The 19,135-nt window shown below is 37.4% G+C and overlaps 1 protein-coding gene across 1 annotated transcript in view; it reads left to right on the top strand.

The window, feature by feature from the left end:
* LOC126249428 (4-aminobutyrate aminotransferase, mitochondrial) overlaps window positions 1–16,030 on the top strand; it is a 97,006-nt gene extending 80,976 nt beyond the window's left edge. The window contains exon 10 of the mRNA XM_049951083.1: window positions 13,914–16,030. Within this exon, the coding sequence (XP_049807040.1) occupies window positions 13,914–14,035 (122 nt within the window). The 3' untranslated portion in view covers window positions 14,036–16,030. The remainder of the gene's footprint in view (window positions 1–13,913) is intronic.
* The last annotated feature ends 3,105 nt before the right edge of the window (window positions 16,031–19,135 follow it).

The raw sequence follows: 19,135 nt of genomic DNA, 5'->3' as shown, positions 1-19,135 counted from the left end.
TCCCACTTTTTTATATTATACATGCCATAATGTAATATTAACTTGAATCCAACAAGGTGCATCTGTTCAGTTTATGTGACTTCCAAATGATGATACATTATGCATGATCTGTGTCCCTGACATTTTTCCAGTTTTCACTTTCACATATTATTAAAATTTGTGTTTTTAGCATATCTCCATGCACACACACAATTCCACTTTTATATGCTTACTGACAGCATCCCAGGTTGAAGATGTACTGTGATTACAGTGACAATTTTAAGAAGAAAGCTATTTATAGTGCTACACCCTAAAACAGATTTGTACAACACCCTGTTGGCTGACTCCTGAAGCTCTGCATTTAGACTTGCAAAAGAATACATCATTCAGGACTTGTCATCTCACTCAGAGTGACACACTCAACACATTAGTGTCAGAAGTATTCTCAGGTTTGTGCCCTTTGTCTTCCTAAATTGTTTAATTGAGCATACAGTTGTTACTGATATCCTTCCAATTATTATTATCACAATAACATCATCTTGAAGCAGAATTTCCCCCAGAGGTCTTAAATCACAGGTGACTTCACTGAGCTCAACAGCTGGCTTAAAAATATTTACTTATTGTGCAAGTTCTTAGAAGTGTCAGAACATTAAAACATAGAAGTCCTCTGGGTTTCTGCAACAGTTTGATATTAAGGATACCAGTCTGTTGTTCTGTGCATACAATCTCTTTATATTTTCTATTCGCGTGAATTACTTGGGCTCTTTTCCAGTCACCTGGGACTGTTTGTTATACAAGAGGTTTCTGATAAATGCAAGCTAAGAAAGGGGATCATTATACAGTGTCCTCAGTTAAATCTAATAGTAATTTCTTCATTGCTCTTAGTATTCACTTTGAGTTGTCGTAATTCCCTCCTGGGGGACACTGCTTAAACTGCTTGATTGTAGGCACACGTCAATGACACTGAGGGCTATTCCAGTGGTAGCAGGGCTATCCAAGCTGGACAGGCCTCAGTGGAGGGACCTGATGAACAGTGTCTCACAACTTAGAGAAGAGAGGGCTGTCCCCATCTTTAAGAAGTCTGTCACTGAAAGTGATGCATCTGCACAGACAACTCAGAATCAAGTACAGACACATGAACATGTCAGTGTACCTGCAGGGAGAAAACTGCACTTGACCTTGAAATCATTTAGAAGTCATCATTTAAGGACTTTGAACATCAGCCACATACTACAGCACACCATCAGAGGCCCTCTAACACCCAAACCTCCAGATGTCAGATGCTCAGAGCGGTACCAAATGTTGTATGTCAATCGAGTATCAACTAAAACTGATTTAGTTTGTACTATGTGCTATCATCCAGCAGAATTGGCGTAAATGTTAACTAAAAGTAACACCAGAACTATGGAGCACAGGAAAAGCATAACTGAGTCACCAGTACTCAGAGATTCCATGGGGAAGTTAGATCATCATATCAAGGGACCTCAGTTCAAACCAGGACTATTTGGAGTTTATAGCAATGTTCTCTTGGTAGTCTGCTTTCCCTTAGCTTCTTTGAAAATGGTAAACCTGGTTTCACAGAATATACGGTCAGTGCAGAAAAATAAAGAAAAAATTGCATCACACATGCGAAAGTAATAATAATAATAATAATAATAATAATAATAAACACTGCTAGCCAACTGGAAAATGATTTAAATCCAAATAGAGGTGTTTTGCAGGATATGCTTCCTGCAACCACCCTAGAAGGAAAACAAAGACAGAGGATGAGATGGTCAGATGAAGTTAATCGACACCTCATGTTCTGTTATTACCAAGCAACAAACCTAGGAACCAACACAACTGGATACAGATCACAAGTATACACAACATTTATTACCAGATACCCAGAATTAAAATTTTTAACAGAACAACGACTAGCTGATCAGATCCGTGTAATAATCAAAAATAACAGGATACCCCAGTCAGAATTAGAAAACATCAAACAACAAATACAACAAATACTGGAACAAAATAATGTGCAAACAGAAGAAGAAGAAAATACAGTAATGGACTCAAACATCCCAGAGCAAACAAACAAAGAACAACACGCATCAATTAAACAATCAGAGGAAAAATCTTAAGACAGCCGCCAGAACAAGCACAAATAGAACACGAAGTGACACACATGTTAGATATAGAAGAAAAATTTCAGCTGACATATATAGAATACAAAGACACAAATACAGACATTATACCATTCTTGCATAGACCACCAAATAACCCACAAGTCGAAACAACAATAAAAACTATCAACACAATCATACACAACAAAATAAATGAAAATACAACTATGGAAGAGTTACAACTACTGCTTTATATAGAAGCATTCACTACACTAAATATACACACTAGGCAGAGATCAGAACCAACCAGCACACAGAAGAAACCCACAAAACCAGCATGGCAACACAGGCTACAGATCAGAATAGAAAAACTGAGAAAGGACATCGGACAGCTAACACAATTTATAAGAAATGAAATGTCAGAAAAAAAAACGAAAAAGGTTAGGTAAAATCTCACAACAAGAAGCGATAGAGCAATTAGATGAAAAGAAACAGAAATTACAAGCATTGGCCAAACGACTTAGAAGATACAAAAAAAGTGAAAATAGAAGGAAACAAAACCAAACATTCAACACAAACCAAAAGAAATTTTACCAGACAATAGATAACACACGCATTAAAATAGACAATCCACCAAACATAACAGACATGGAACACTTCTGGAGCAACATATGGTCAAACCCGGTACAACATAACAGGCATGCACAGTGGATACAAGCAGAAACACACACATACAAGATGATACCACAAATGCCTGAAGTGATAATTTTGCAACATGAAGTCACCCAAGCAATTAATTCTACTCACAATTGGAAAGCCCCTGGAAAAGATAAAATAGCAAATTTCTGGCTAAAGAAGTTCACCTCAACACATTCACATCTAACTAAATTATTTAACAGTTACATTGCAGACCCATACACATTCCCTGATACCCTTACACATGGAATAACTTATCTGAAACCTAAAGATCAAGCAGACACAGCAAACCCAGCAAAATATCGCCCCATAACATGCCTACCAATAATATACAAAATATTAACTTCAGTCATTACACAGAAATTAATGACACATACAACACAGAACAAAATTATAAATGAAGAACAAAAAGGCTGCTGCAAAGGAGCACGAGGATGTAAAGAGCAACTGATAATAGATGCAGAGGTGACATATCAAGCTAAAACTAAACAAAGGTCACTACACTATGCATACATTGATTACCAAAAAGCTTTTGATGGTGTACCCCACTCATGGTTACTACAAATATTGGAAATATACAAAGTAGATCCTAAATTGATACAGTTCCTAAACATAGTAATGAAAAATGGAAAATCACACTTAATATCCAAACAAATTCAAATAATATCACATCACAGCCAATACAGATTAAGCGTGGAATATACCAAGGAGACTCATTAAGTCCTTTCTAGTTCTGCCTTGCCCTGAACCCACTATCGAACATGCTAAATAATACAAATTATGAATACAATATTACTGGAACATACCCACACAAAATCACACATTTGCTATACATGAATGATCTAAAACTACTGGCAGCAACAAATCAACAACTCAACCAATTACTAAAGATAACAGAAGTATTCAGCAATGATATAAATATGGCTTTTGGAACAGACAAATGTAAGAAAAATAGCATAGTCAAGGGAAAACACACTAAACAAGAAGATTACATACTTGATAACCACAGCGACTGCATAGAAGTGATGGAAAAAACAGATGCCTATAAATATCTAGGATACAGACAAAAAATAGGAATAGATAATACAAATATTAAAGAAGAACTAAAAGAAAAATATAGACAAAGACTAACAAAAATACTGAAAACAGAATTGACAGCAAGAAACAAGACAAAAGCTATAAATACTTATGCTATACCAATATTGACCTACTCATTTGGAGTAGTGAAGTGGAGTAACACAGACCTAGAAGCGCTCAATACACTTACATGATCACAATGCCACAAATATAGAATACATCACATACATTCAGCAACAGAAAGATTCACATTAAGCAGAAAGGAAGGAGGAAGGGGATTTATCGACATAAAAAACCTACATTATGGACAGGTAGACAATTTAAGAAAATTCTTTCTAGAACGCGCAGAAACTAGCAAAATACACAAAGCAATCACTCATATAAATACATCGGCTACACCACTGCAATTTCATAACCACTTCTACAACCCTTTAGACCACATAACATCAACAGATACGAAGAAAGTAAATTGGAAGGGGAAGGCACTACATGGCTAAGAAAAGGCAATATATACAGTGAGACGGAAGGATTCATGATTGCAATACAGGATCAAACAATAAACACCAGATATTACAGCAAGCATATTATTAAAGATCCCATTACCACAACAGATAAATGCAGACTTTGCAAACAACAAATAGAAACAGTAGATCACATCACAAGCGGATGTACAATACTAGCAAATACAGAATACCCCAGAAGACATGACAATGTAGCAAAAATAATACATCAACAGCTTGCCTTACAACATAAACTTATAAAACAACACGTTCCCACATACAAGTATGCACCACAAAATGTACTGGAGAATGATGAATACAAATTATACTGGAACAGAACCATTATAACAGATAAAACAACACCACATAACAAACCTGACATCATACTCACCAATAAAAAGAAGAAATTAACACAACTAATCGAAATATCCATACCCAATACAACAAATACACAAAAGAAAACAGGAGAAAAAATTGAAAAATACATCCAACTGGCTGAGGAAGTCAAGGACATGTGGCATCAGGATAAAGTTGACATTATACCAATTATACTATCAACTACAGGAGTCATACCACACAATATCCACCAGTACATCAATGCAATACAGCTACATCCAAACTTATACATACAACTACAGAAATCTGTAATTATTGATACATGTTCAATTACCCGAAAGTTCCTAAATGCAATATAACATATACCGTACAGTTAAAAGGAAGTGACGTTTGATCAAGGTCCGCGTCACTTTCCATTTTTAACCAGACTTAACATCTGAGAAAGTAAAGAAATAATAATAATAATATGCTTGATAAAACTAACTGTAGTAATAATAAACAAAATAATAAGATCAATAATAAGTATGACACACACACACACACACACACACACACACACAGTGTCATTCATTCAGTAACAAAGGCTTCACAATAATGGTTGCATACAAAGAAGTGTGTGAATCAAATTATGTCTGTACACCAGGCACATTTGATGAATCGCACATTTGCGCATCCACCCTGTAGATTGCAGCATGAAAGCTTGGGTCTGAAACTTTGTCAAAATGTCAAAGAATATGGATTCATCAAAGAGTTTAGCCATTATCCACACGTGGTGGTAAAATTATAGAAACTTGGAGAACACAACTGATGGTATGTGAGGGACTGTAGCTTAAGAAGATTACTCTGTTGTTGCAGACTAATCTCTTCCAAAGAATCTTGAGTGGCATTGGACATTTTATGAATCGTATGCATCTACATTCTGAAGAAATGAAGACCAAGTGGTAGACAAATGGAGATAGTGTTTGCTGGAATTGTGTGAATTGTGATTTGGTTTTCTGGTACATTATTTGTACATGCAGGCCACAAAGAACACTAGTCTTTATGGGGCCTGTAAGAATCCAGTATTGGCAGAAGTTTCTCTCCACTGATTCGTTCTACAACTGCTTCTTGTAGAAATGTCCTGAACAGTTCTTTGGTCACTTTGCCGGAAAAATGAGAGTGGATGATTAAATTTGGTTCTGGGAATATGGACTGACATGTAGGAGTAGTCAAAGGACAAGGCTCTTGAAGGACAACAAACAGCTTTGGAGCAAGTTTGCCCATCTGTGAAAGCAATGGAATAACTGTGTATATATGGGTTGTCGCATGAACAGACTGTGAAACTCCTTCAATATCTTTATTACCTCTAGTTACAAGACTGCATCTCAGTCATCTCCTTGTTGAATCCACTTTCATCGACATTGCAGATATATGCGTCTGTGTAGGCTGTCATGAATGTATGAGTTGCTTGTTGCCAGTTCTCTACCATTTTCTGGATGCCGTTTCTGTTACAGTAAATTTTCACTGATTCGACTTCACAGCTTACAGTGTTGTTTTTATGCTTCCAGCCAGGGACCCATCTGTCACTGGCATCAAATCTTGGGAAATTTAACTGTCTTTTTTTGCCCACATTTTGATGTCTGCATTGTGTAGACATAGACATTCCTGTTGACTGTGTTGAACGTGAACGTGTCAGTCATATGCATTGTAGTATGTTTGTACTTCTCCATCACAGACAGCTCTCCATTTCCCCACTGATGTTTCCATTCATACAACATACACCATGCAGGACATCTAGTGCAAAATCTATTTCTCATTGCAGGCATCATGTCATGTGCAAATTTTTGAGTCAGCTTAGGCTGTTTTTTGATGTTGAGGCAATATTTGATAATTTTGACATTCTCCTTTCTTGAATAAAATGCTACCCTTTTCTCCTTCTGTGATATTTCATAATTTCTATTGCTTGAGGACCCTTCTGGTAGTGATATTGAAGGCATTGACTCTAGTCCATTCACTTGGTCACAAACAAAAGATCCTGCCCCACCTGTTGTGCGCTCACCGGTATCCAATGTTTCCTCTTCGATGGCATTTGATGCATTCCATTGATCAATTATGTCCAGTAGGAATGCTGCACACTTTCTCTTGCCTTTAGTTATTTCTGTTGTACGTACACAAGACACTATGCAACAGTTTGATGAGAATGTCAATAATGTTCCGCAGATTCATGTCGCACATCAACAGTACATGTAGCATGCAGAATGGATTGTAACTGCAGACCTATTGGTTTTTTTGTGCACAAACATGAGACTCTAGTCACAACATGCACATCTGATGTGCAGTGGCACTGCCATTATTATTATTATTATTATTATTATTGTTATTATTATTTATATTATTATCAATACTTCTGCGCTTGTGATGGAATTGTTTCTTTATTCTACTGTTCTGATGGTTTATGTTTATTCTATAAAACTACAACTGCACTAGCTGCTTCATCATGAATGATGTCTCCTCTGTTGCACATGTCTGGCTGCAGTACAGATTTTAATGCATTTATTCAGTTTCCATCATTATCGTAGCATTTGGAAAACTGTAGCCCTTGATCCAGGAGAGACTGTTTCTGCATCTGCTTACAGTAAACTCATTTTAAAGTCACCAACACACCTGCATTATGGGGTTGCTACCCTACAGGGACGACAATGTTACTAAATAGGGCTAAGAGTGGGGTGGCTGTTTTTGTCAATGAGAGATACCAATCCTCTCCTGTCATTCATGTCATGACCATTCAAACAGTTGCAGTGGAAGTTCTCATGCCTACTAACATAACAGTGGGTTTCTTACATCTTCCACTGCTGGATGCAGGTGCACTGACAGAGCTTTTCCAGGCATTTCCCCACCTATGAGGAGGAATGGATGACTTCAGTGCACACAATTTGCTGTGGGGCTTAATTCTACTGGAGACTGTGACATAGTAGTGTGTTTTATGCTGAAACCATTTACCCATAGTCTGTGTTTTTTTGACCTTGAAAAGATGTACACCACCTCTTTGAGGTACAACATCCTTAGTCAGCTTCATAATGGGGACTACATGGGTGTCTGTCACTTCTTGTTCAGTCCTTCCTTCCTTCCTTGTTCAATGCTTTTCATATTGCATTGGTGATAGCTTCTCTGGCCACTTCTTTCAGAAGAATGGGATCCCTCAAAGCAGAGTACTCAATTCAAACTGTTTGCAGTGACTATCAGTGGCCTCTCCACAGCAGTCACAAGTTCTGTTAAAAATTCTTTGTTTGTGGATGACTGTCCAATCTTCTGCTCTTTCTCCAGTCTTAAGAAGGCAATGAGGCAGCTACAGTTGACTATCATGAGACTGAAAAGTTGGGCCAATAAAACTGGTTTTTAGGTTGTCACTAGAAATGACTATCTGTGTTGATTTTTATCTGTGCTTATTGAAGTTTTAACCAACCAGAACCCATGATGGGGAACATTTTTTCAAATTTTAAGGACAATGAGCACTTTTGTAGCCTACTATTTGACACAATATTAATGTAGCTTCTGCACCTGAAACACCTGCATACAAAGAGCATCAAATCATTGAATATTTTGAAATTCCTCTGCAGAAAGGTGTTGGGAATTGACAGGTCCTGTCTCCTGATGTTTTATAGGGCATTTGTCAGGTCACAATTAGCTTATGGTGTTGTGGTTTATGGATCAACACATACTTGTGCTGAATACCTGGACACATTGAGACATAGGGAAATGACAAAGCAGCCAGAGAAGTGTGTAATTGTGGTGTTGTATGTCGATGTGCTGTCCTATTGCTTACCTTCATCTCGTTGTTGGACAGAAAAATCATGTGTCAGTGGCAAACAACAAACTACAGACAGTGAAATCAACGATGCTGGTATGATGGATTTCATGACAACCACACTGATGTGCTCACAAGACTGTGTACAGGATATTGCCCATTAACCCACGGTTTTCTCCTCATCGATCCATCCCTCCATGAAGTTTCTGGGTGTGCCACGTTCAGACCAGCATGTTGTGGTTACATGTGTTATATATGCTGACATAAAGACAACCCTCAGTTTGGCTCCTCACTGTTGCTGACACCAGTGTGTCATGGGTTTTCAAATTTTGTGAACTGTCAGGTCTGACCCCTTAAGTGCTGGGAAGGGAAAGTCAGTATGCTCTGAATGGATAGCTTGTGCAGTCAGTTTAGCATTTTTATTATATGATTTTTCAGTGTCTTAGTTTAGTGTATCATGATGACAGTTTTTTTTTATTTAATTGTTAGGACGACTTCCATACATTATAAGCACTACGAATGATATCGGGGGGCTAGAACAGACTTGTGGTTGTTCCTTACTTGTCACAAGAGGTAATTAAAAGGAGACTTGAACCAACTTTTACATTAAGGATTTTGATTTTATGAAGCCACTTCATCAATTTTATCTCATTTCACAACCTCTCCATAAACCTTGTTGTCTTAATTACTTAAACCACTGTGGTAGTCACTGTCATAAGAGAGAGAGGGGGGGGGGGGGGATGGGGGGAGATGGTTCATCATGTACCCTCTGAGTTTTTACCTGCCTCGAAATGCAAGGATCGCACTGCTGATGCCAGAACTGTAACCTCCCCATGTGTGCCGAGGAATAGGTGTCTGTCCAGTCTGAGGCACTGAGACTTCAGGCAATGGCTACTAAGTGAGGTAGCCTTTGCCATGCTACAATGATGCCCATAGGAGAGCCTCTGAGCACAGCGAATAACAACAAGATGGAAGATCAGCAATGAAGAGGATCAAACTCACCCATACTAGTGGCTGTGTCAACACTGGCTTCTCAGCAGATAGAAAGTAAGTTCTTAATGCCAAGGGTTACAATCCCATGGCATTTGTCTATGGGTATGCTATAGGATGAGGGTCGGGCAAGAATATGGAGGTAGAGAGTTCGCCCAGTTCTTGGTATGCTGCAGAACAGATGAAGAAACTTTTGCAATGGCAAATCCACTGTTTTCCATTGAAAATACTGAGAATAAGTTGGTGCACTAGAGAATATGAGAAATAGATCTCTGTTGATCGAAACTTTGCTAAGCAACCACAGGCATTTCAGGTCTTTGATAAGCTCACAAATATATCAATTACTCTCTCTCCTCAAAGAACTCAGCAGGATTCAAAGTGTAATATTTCATTGGAACCTAACACTGCAAACATGTGAAGAAATGCATCTTAGCTTAGTGGCATTGAGTCTATTTTGTTCATCACATGCAGAGAGTACCTAAGGATAATAGATTGGTCACTGGAGATTTCATTCTAACCTTTGATGTAAATGTTTTAACTGAGAAAGCTAAGGTCATGGTTTATAATGTGATGTTGAGCAATATTTTTCTCCTCTTGTGTGGTGTTTCAGGTGCACACATTTGGACGCAGTCATCCTGCTGTATTAATGAAGCTACGTATGGGGTGTGTAGGACATATGAGGATATGTTTGTGAACAAACCCCTACTTGTGTAAACTGTTCAGATAACCGTGCCCCTTGTTTGCCAACATGTTCAGTTTTCAAGAAGGAGAAGAAACTCAAGGAATGTGAAATGCTTTACTGTCTGTCATATCAAGATGCTAAAAAAAAAGTTAGAATGACTCCACCTAGTCAATATGTTTACCAACATTGTGCCAAAATCCATGAGTAGCATGATGATGAGGTCTCAGACAGAAACTCCTGACCTTCGCCACATGTCAGTGCTTGTTTTTCAATCTGGGAAGGGGACATCAGCTCCCTCAGCCCCCGGACACGTGGCAGTATTAATGACCATCTCCTTGGCACAGCTGGAGATGCCTCATCCTCTTCCTTCCAGTTTCACCAGAGAACGCCTGCAAAGGTGCCCTCCCTTTCAGGACAAAACAGAGTAACAGTCTGCCACCAACGACTAGCTGATAGAGCCATAATCTGAGAGTCGTAGAAAAGTACAGGCCTTTTCTATCTCATAAGACAAAAAAAGGAAAATTCTCACAGAAACTGAAACTATACAGGGATGAGAAAGAAAAATCAGAATTTAAACTGAATTCTAGTGCTTTGGTCTATTTCTCCCCCCAACCCGCCCCTCTACATTACTGTATGTGTATGACCTTCACCTGTGTTCCACTCTTCATCATTGTGCACCACAGTGTGTTAACTTCAGAGGGCCATACAGAAAGTACATAAGTGGGCTCTGAACCATTGATATCAATTTTCTACCACAAAACTTGGGTCTTGCACTTATGTAGATACTTCACCTCAGTAAACAGTTACTTAAAGTCATTGTAACTTTAAGATTTTTAGGCCTTTTATTGGACAATAATTTTATGTGATCACCCCATGTATGCTAGCTGAAAGCAAATTGCATAAGAAAACCTAATACCCACAGATGTATCAACAAAATCTCCTGTGGCACATTTCTGAAATTCTACAAAGCTTTAATTTGATCCTTCCTGGACTATGGATGTGTTGCTTACAGATTGGCAGCACCATCAGTATTGATCTTGATATACCCTGTTCACCACAGTGATATGTGGTTGGCAAATAGAGCTTTCCTTAAGAGCCCTGTAGACATCCTTCTGGTATCCCACCACTGAGGCTGAGCAACTCTTGGCGAATGATGCGGTCACAATCTGTCAGATGCCTACCCATCCATATCACTCAACAGTGCCCCACAACCAACAATTCAATCAGTTTGTGAATCACCCAAAAATGGATAGACCACCTGAGATATTACTGGAAGCTCTATGCAAGGACCTCAGACTGTTCCCTCTTGTCTGGGTACATTGTTTCCTCTCGGCACCCACATGGAGTGCAACAGGGCTTATGATTCAGATGGACCTCTTCCTTGGCGCTAAAGAAAATGCCAATCCCACCATTCTCGGATGCCTCTTCTGTTTGTTTTTCGACTACTACTCAAATTTGATGTGCAACTACTTGGATGAACAAAAGTCCATGACACATGCAACATGCAAGGGGGCACAAGAAGTATTCTGTGCCAAGTGCATGCAGTGTATATGCTGCAAATCGTTCACCATATCATGGGCTCTGCAGTAAATTAAAACTCACCTTAAAGAACTCCTTTTTTGTAGTGATTCCATGAGCTGTTTAAAATGCATATCTCAGTCCTTCCACAAAAATGTTTTGATTACTAACAGCCCAGACTTATTAGTTGATCTCCTCAGTGCTGCAATGGCAGTAATGTTCATCTGGAGCAGAAATGTACTTGCTGACAAATTAGCTAAAGAAGATCTGCAGGAGACAAACTTGAACTCATAGTAACTGGCACAGACATAAGACTGTAACTGTGACACCCATGTTTGAAAACATGGGATATGGAGTGGCAGGCTACCATAACCCTCAACTAGCAAAGTTTAATCAAGGGGAACACCAAGGTTGGCACACTTCCCTCCAGACATCCAAGAAAGACGGCATTGTACAGAGCCAATTGCGTATTTGCCACACCAGATATTCCCACAAGTTCCTCTTTCACCAAGAGGACTTCCATCAGTGAAGCTGTGCTAGTCATTTCCCAATAGTCCATATTCTCACTGTGTATCCTATTGGCTGGTGTGAGATGAGCAGTCATCCTGTCTACCTCCCTACCTCAGGTACTATGACGTTCCAGATCCACCGTGCTGAAATTTTTCTGGTTAGATTACATCAAGTTCTACATGAAACTAAATCAATTCACTTTCAGAAATCAATTTTGGAGCCTAATTTAAAATTTCTAACAGTATGAATTCTCTGCAGAAATTTATTGGATTTTTAAATTTCTTTAAGTAAAAAATAAGTTGTACCCAAAGCAAGGAGAAGCAGGTACATTATCTTCTTGGAAAACAGAAGAAGAAATATCTCCAGAATGAGATTTGCACTCTGCAGCGGAGTGTGCGCTGATATGAAACTTCCTGGCAGATTAAAACTGTGTGCCCGACCAAGACTCGAACTCAGGACCTTTGCCTTTCGCGGGCAAGTGCTCTACCAACTGAGCTACCGAAGCACGACTCACGCCCGGTACTCACAGCTTTACTTCTGCCAGTACCTCGTCTCCTACCTTCCAAACTGCAGGTTCGCAGGAGAGCTTCTGTAAAGTTTGGAAGGTAGGAGACGAGGTACTGGCAGAAGTAAAGCTGTGAGTACCGGGCGTGAGTCGTGCTTCGGTAGCTCAGTTGGTAGAGCACTTGCCCGTGAAAGGCAAAGGTCCTGAGTTCGAGTCTCGGTCGGGCACACAGTTTTAATCTGCCAGGAAGTTTGAAGAAGAAATATGTCTGCAAATGATTTTCACACTTACCCACACTTACCTAATATTATTAGTAAGAATTAGCTAATGAAGTCCTACATCATTTCCTGATAAAAAGTGGGTTTTAGCATCTCAATGTTAGGCAGGGGCATGGGGGGGAGGGGAGGGGGGGGGAGGTTGTAGCACATATCGCTGAGGTGCATGGCCCGAGTAGCCTCCAGTTACTTTCTATGTCTGCACTGTCGTGTGTTTTAAAAAATTTATGTACATATTTTGTCCGTTTAAGCTAATTAGTTCTCTAGTCAGTACAGTAATCATTTCCTACCCTATTTTAACTCTACTGACTATGACAACCCTACTTACTGTAACCTTCAGGAGCATCTACAGTTTTAGCTGCCAGGGTTTTACCTCACTTTTAGCCATGCGAGTTGAGCTACTGCCATGCAAATTTTCAATCACGACAGCAAGGCCACAAACCCTGGAGCTGTAAATTCTGCTTTTCCCATACCAGGGCAGCTAGGGACTGATAGCCAAGATGTTTAAACGCTTTAAACCCATAATAATAATAATAATAATAATAATAATCATACATGATACACAACTCTGCCTTTGGGGAAAGCCTTCATCCCCTCCACCCACAAGTATGACATACTGACAGTAAGGGTGATGGTGGTCATGCTGTTGTGTGGCCCACATTCATCAACATTCTCTTAATCATTTTCCAATGCCAGAAGTGATTATTTCAATATCTATCATTCATCATTATATGTAGCATTCAAAAATTGGTATGGTAGTAGTATTTGTATGCACAAATGTGTTACTAAATGTGGAATTTAATAATTTGGGTCTATCTGTTGTCTTTGGTTTCAACACCAGGATAATCTGTTAGGGGTCTTGATTGAAACTTTTCTTTTAACTTAGAATCAGAACTTCTTGCTCATTGATAGTACAAGCTGCTATTATCTTCAAATGTATGATTTCTTTTTAACAGGAATACAATCTGGGGGATGCGGAGAGTACAGCATTCGTATACGACCAGCTCTGATATTCCAGACCCAACATGCTGAAATTTTTCTGGACCAATTCCGACAAGTTCTACGTGAAACTAAATAAACCCAGTTGTGGAGATCAGTTCTGGGGCGTAATTTTAAAAACCTAATAGTTGACTTCTCTACAGAAATTTATTGGATTTTTAAATTTCTTTACATAAACAATAAGCTGTATACACAGCACGGAGAAGCAAACAATTGTAATACATTATCTTCTTGGAAAACAGAAGAAAAAACATGTCTGAAAATAATTTTTTAATACTTACCTAATATTATTAGTAAAAATTTTAATAATTCACTGAAGTTGATGTGTACTACATTAATAGAGCTTTATTTACTGGCACGACAAACATTTAACTATTTTTATTATTAATTTTTTTAAACTGTTTTACACTTGCTGCTTTGTTGGCATAATAATGTCTTTGTGTTGTAAAATTTTTGTATTGATTTTTATGATTGTGAGATTTTAACTCCTGCAAGATTGTTGTGTTCAGTCTTGCAAAGAGTATGTTGTTGAAGACACCAAAGAGATTAACCAGTGCAACTAAAAGTGAAAGCCATCTAAAAATGAATAAAAAAAAAAAAATTCTGGATATGTTGCCAATATTCCTGAAGATTGTTTAAACAGAGATGGTGTAAGATAGTGTAACATTTGATAATACTTTTAAAAACTGACAATTCACTTATATCATAAATAACATTCTGCAATTTAAAGACTGTAATTTGCATTTACTGATTTTGTTTTATTTTTTCCCATTGTACTTTTCATATTTTGTGTGTTGCACAAAATTCTTATGATGAATGCATTTTTTTGTTTAGCATCTAATGTTGTGCTTTAGTTCATTTATGTTGTACATATATTTCGCATGAATTAGTGTTCTTCCATTGGTCCACTTTTATATTTTTTACCTTCCTATTGTCATTACACATGGTCTGTCCAATGCCGAATGCTGAACTGTGTAACAAAATTGAAGAAGTAAAAGTACAAAAGAAAAATATATAGGAGCCTCACAAAATCCTGAGATAAAATTTTCTTTTATTTCCTTGCCACAGTTCACATTCTGAAATAAAGATCATCACTTTTTGCTTCTCTGTAACCTGTTTATGAAACTGATTACTAGTCTTAAACATTCAAGTAAAACATCCTAGAGACAGTAGCTCTATTATTTATTGGCAGCTAATGATATCTAATATAGACTGCTGGAAAAATCAATATCATAACTTTTCCTTCTGTGTTTCAAGAATGTGTCATTAAGCTGTTCCAACTTCACAATGGTGCTCCAAATGTTGATGTTATGGAGATATAAACAATTAAAATAATGAAAGGAGTAGAAAAGGCTGAATGAGAAAAGTACAAAATGAATGTAACTTTTTTTTAGTTACCATGGAGCAGTCAATTGGCACATTATTTGCTTTCCCATGTGTAAATGAAGAAAATAAGCTGTTTTGACTATACATATATGTCACCAATAGATATTAAGTATGGTAGTCTTCCAAAATACTGATGTTTCAGCAATACTAATTCATGTGTCATGTTTTGTTTGTCAGAGAGAGAGAGAATTAGCACACATAAATGCCTTGTATTATATAGAAAGTTTATTTACTCCCAAGTATTGTAATTACTTCTGATAGCTAGATTTTATTACTCTCTGTTATGGTATTGTATTTATCGAAAAATATCAAAATAATTGTTAGAATTGACACATAATATGCAGACTGCATGAAACAGTTAATGAAGTCAGTATATTAATTGAAACTTAGATTTCATATTCTAGTGATTGGTTGTATATTGAATGATGCTGAGTTAATTTGTCTAAGGTAGTTTCACTGTATAGGACTGAATTTATTTTAACTGTGCTTTTTATAATTTTTCTTTTAAAGAAAGTAAGATATTGTTAGCTTAATCAGCAATCATTGTCAGTAATTTAGTAGACTGAATATGAAACGCTTGTGTTCATCAAGTCTTCCAAACACAGCCATATATTTATATGATACAGTAACATCATTGTATATTTAACAAAAAAAATTTGAAAAATAAAGGTCACATTTTGCTGGTAAATTATTTAACAGTAATTTTGAATTTCCTAATTATTTAAGTATGTTTGTTACAAATATAAGCTGTAGCTAAAGTACAATCTCATACACTTTTCATAGAATTATGGTATTGGTACTAAAAACTTCAACTTAAAAGTTCATATACTTAGGTGAAACTGGTAGCCTACCTGTTTTTACCTGCACAGTTATCCTCAGTAGCAGTGCCTCTATCAAAATTGGCTGAAAATTGGTGGTAGGTATAATTTACTGTCACTAATGTAGCTCACACCAAAAACTGAAGTTCAAACACGTTAATTTCTCGTGGATGCTGAATGAACAACTGTTTGTGGCCGATCGGAGTGTAATCTATTTTAATTACAGTACAGATAAATGAGAAGTCATTTACTGCACTTCGTAGATGTCCTGAAATATTGTTTGAGTGCAGTAACCTAACACTGATGTAATTATTTACAGACCTTCATAAGTGGTAAACACACATAATTAACAGTCACTGAATAAAACTCTTAAAGCACTATTCTTCAAATGTTACAGTCATATTGGTACAAACATGATGTACACAGTAATTATCATTTGGAAATAACACAGTTCATAGTTTGATCCTATTGTACAATTTTCACTAGCCATTGTTGAAGTTTAAAACACTGTCAAGGAAAATAATCACAAATTCACCATCAATCATTAAAAACAGTCATTGAATAATGGAACAAACTCAAGGATGCAAAATTTATGTAGCATGCAGTGCATGTGCTTACTTTTGTTCTAAATTGTGTACATATTTTTGGACACAGATGTTGCTTTTCCGTAACTCACCACACAGATAACTAAAATGGCTACCAACAGTGCCTCTTTTGTAAGTTTACAATAGCAGAAATTGAATGTGTCAGTTCTTGCATGCATATTTTTCACAAATTATAATTTACAAAATTACATTTCTGAGTAACTAAATAATGGATCTCTTCAAAATGAACTTCCAGATACAGTAATAATATTTGGTTGGTTTATGCTGGTTATTCTATTTCAGTAACAATGTTTTACCTACAATCATTAATGATCTTGAAATTGAGTGTAATTGTCACAAACATATTTTCTTTACTGAATGTATAAATACGTTACTTATTTCTATAGCTTTTTATCCACCTTACCAGGAAGACAGTAACTGGGTATATGTTTACATATGAATAATGATAACAAAATGTGAAATTATTGAAATTTTAAGGTACTGTGCACATGCATTATAAATGACAATATTGAAGATATCACAAAATTTGTAAAAATTAAAAAAAAAAAAAAAGAATTTGGGGGATTGGGAGGGGGGGGGGGTTAATGTAACATATGTAAACAATTTAGCTGCTTTGTCACATCACCCTCACACTGTGTTATGTAAATAGATATTGCCAAATAGCTGAGTATGTAGTCCATTGTGTAGACGATTAGCTGTAAATTATTTGCAAAACATATCACACACTCAGATTCAAGATTATTTTAGTTTACTGAAACTGACCCTAAACCTACAATACAAAAAAATACAAACTGCTCAAAACATATTCGCAAAAAATATCATACACCATATAAGAAAATATATCTCCTTATTAAAATTTCTTTTAAAATTCAGTTAATTTTAATTTGTTGTCTCTGAAAATCAGAAATTATGTAGCAAGAGAGAACAAAATTGGAAAGACAACATGTTTTAACTGATCCACATCTCTCACAGGTCCAAATTGTTGGGCTATGTTATGTGATCTTATTAGTGCCCTTGGAGGGGGTTACCCTACATCATTACACATGGAAGGAAAACAAAGAAAATATCCTACTTTAGTACACTGATAATTATCACAATTACACCCACAAGTGAACGTTTCATTTTTGAAATTACACATTCATTACACAAAGTTATATACATATGTGGTATGTGGTAGAATTGAACATTTATTTCCATATAAAACACCTCTATACAGGATAGCTTGCAAGGGTGGAAGGTTAAGCAATTAACTGTTAAGAGAGCCATGGAATTGTCTATATCACTAACGACAAAGAGTAACTATAATGACAAATACTAGTTACAGGGAATGTTAATGCACCACTGTACACTAGTATTTGCAGGGACAGAATGAGATGCTACATGACTCCCCTCCTAGTGTTAACGATATCGCAGGTTAAACTTCAAACATCATCCTGCACACGTTACCACTGCTTTCTTGAAACCTGGCATTGTACCACTGGAACCAGTGGTTCGAGACAGATGTGAGGTGCCAGTCTTCGGTGTAGTTTCCTTCTCCGAGGGGCCTGGCGTCTGTAGTGTCTCGTGATGGCTGTGGGGTATGGGGACATTTTCTGGTGCTACATTCGTATCTTCTCATTCACCTCTTGCAGTACTTGCTGCATCCAATGTGTCAAAAAATGCAGGCTTGAGTCAGTAAGAGCATAAGAAAATGTGTGTGCAGTTCTCAAGGAGTGTCTCCCAGCCTGACTTCTTGGTGCCACTGGTGTAAGTTGGCGTACGTGCGCTCGTAATCTAGCGTGCCATGCTGTTCAAGAATTCTCCAGGCAGGCGTAATGTTTGCCCATACACTATCTCTGCTGCCGTAGTTTTTAAATTGCTTTTGAATGATGCCCATAGTCAGAGGAGTACAATAGGTAGTGCCTCCATCCAATTCTGCATCGTGTAACAGCTGCTTTCTGTTGGCGATGCACGCTTTCTACTATACCATTGACGCAGGATGATAGGCTGTGGTGTGTATGTGCTTCATGCCTAATAATGTAGCAAATGCTCTGAAAAGGTAGGCTTCAAATTGTCGTCCCTGGTCTGCGGTAATCCGTAGTGGTATGCCGAATCAGGTGATCCAAGTGATCCAACCATAAAGAAATATCTATGCCACAGCTTTGACAGTGATATCCTTCAAGGGGAGTGCTTCAGGACACCTGTTAAATCAATTCACAACTGTAAGATGATAATTGTAGCCTTCTGAGACTGTGAGCAGGCCTTCAATGTCAACATGCGTATGTTCAAAACGAGTCGGCAGTAGAAATGTGCCTAGCAGTGCTCTGACATGCTGTCTAATCGTATTCCTCTGACATGCAATGTATTGCTTGACAAATGTTTTGCGGTCTG

The sequence above is a fragment of the Schistocerca nitens genome, chromosome 1 (genome assembly GCF_023898315.1).
Source record: "Schistocerca nitens isolate TAMUIC-IGC-003100 chromosome 1, iqSchNite1.1, whole genome shotgun sequence".
Lineage (NCBI taxonomy): Eukaryota > Metazoa > Arthropoda > Insecta > Orthoptera > Acrididae > Schistocerca > Schistocerca nitens.
Note: the sequence above shows the minus strand (reverse complement) of the source record. Positions and strands in the feature narration are given on the sequence as shown.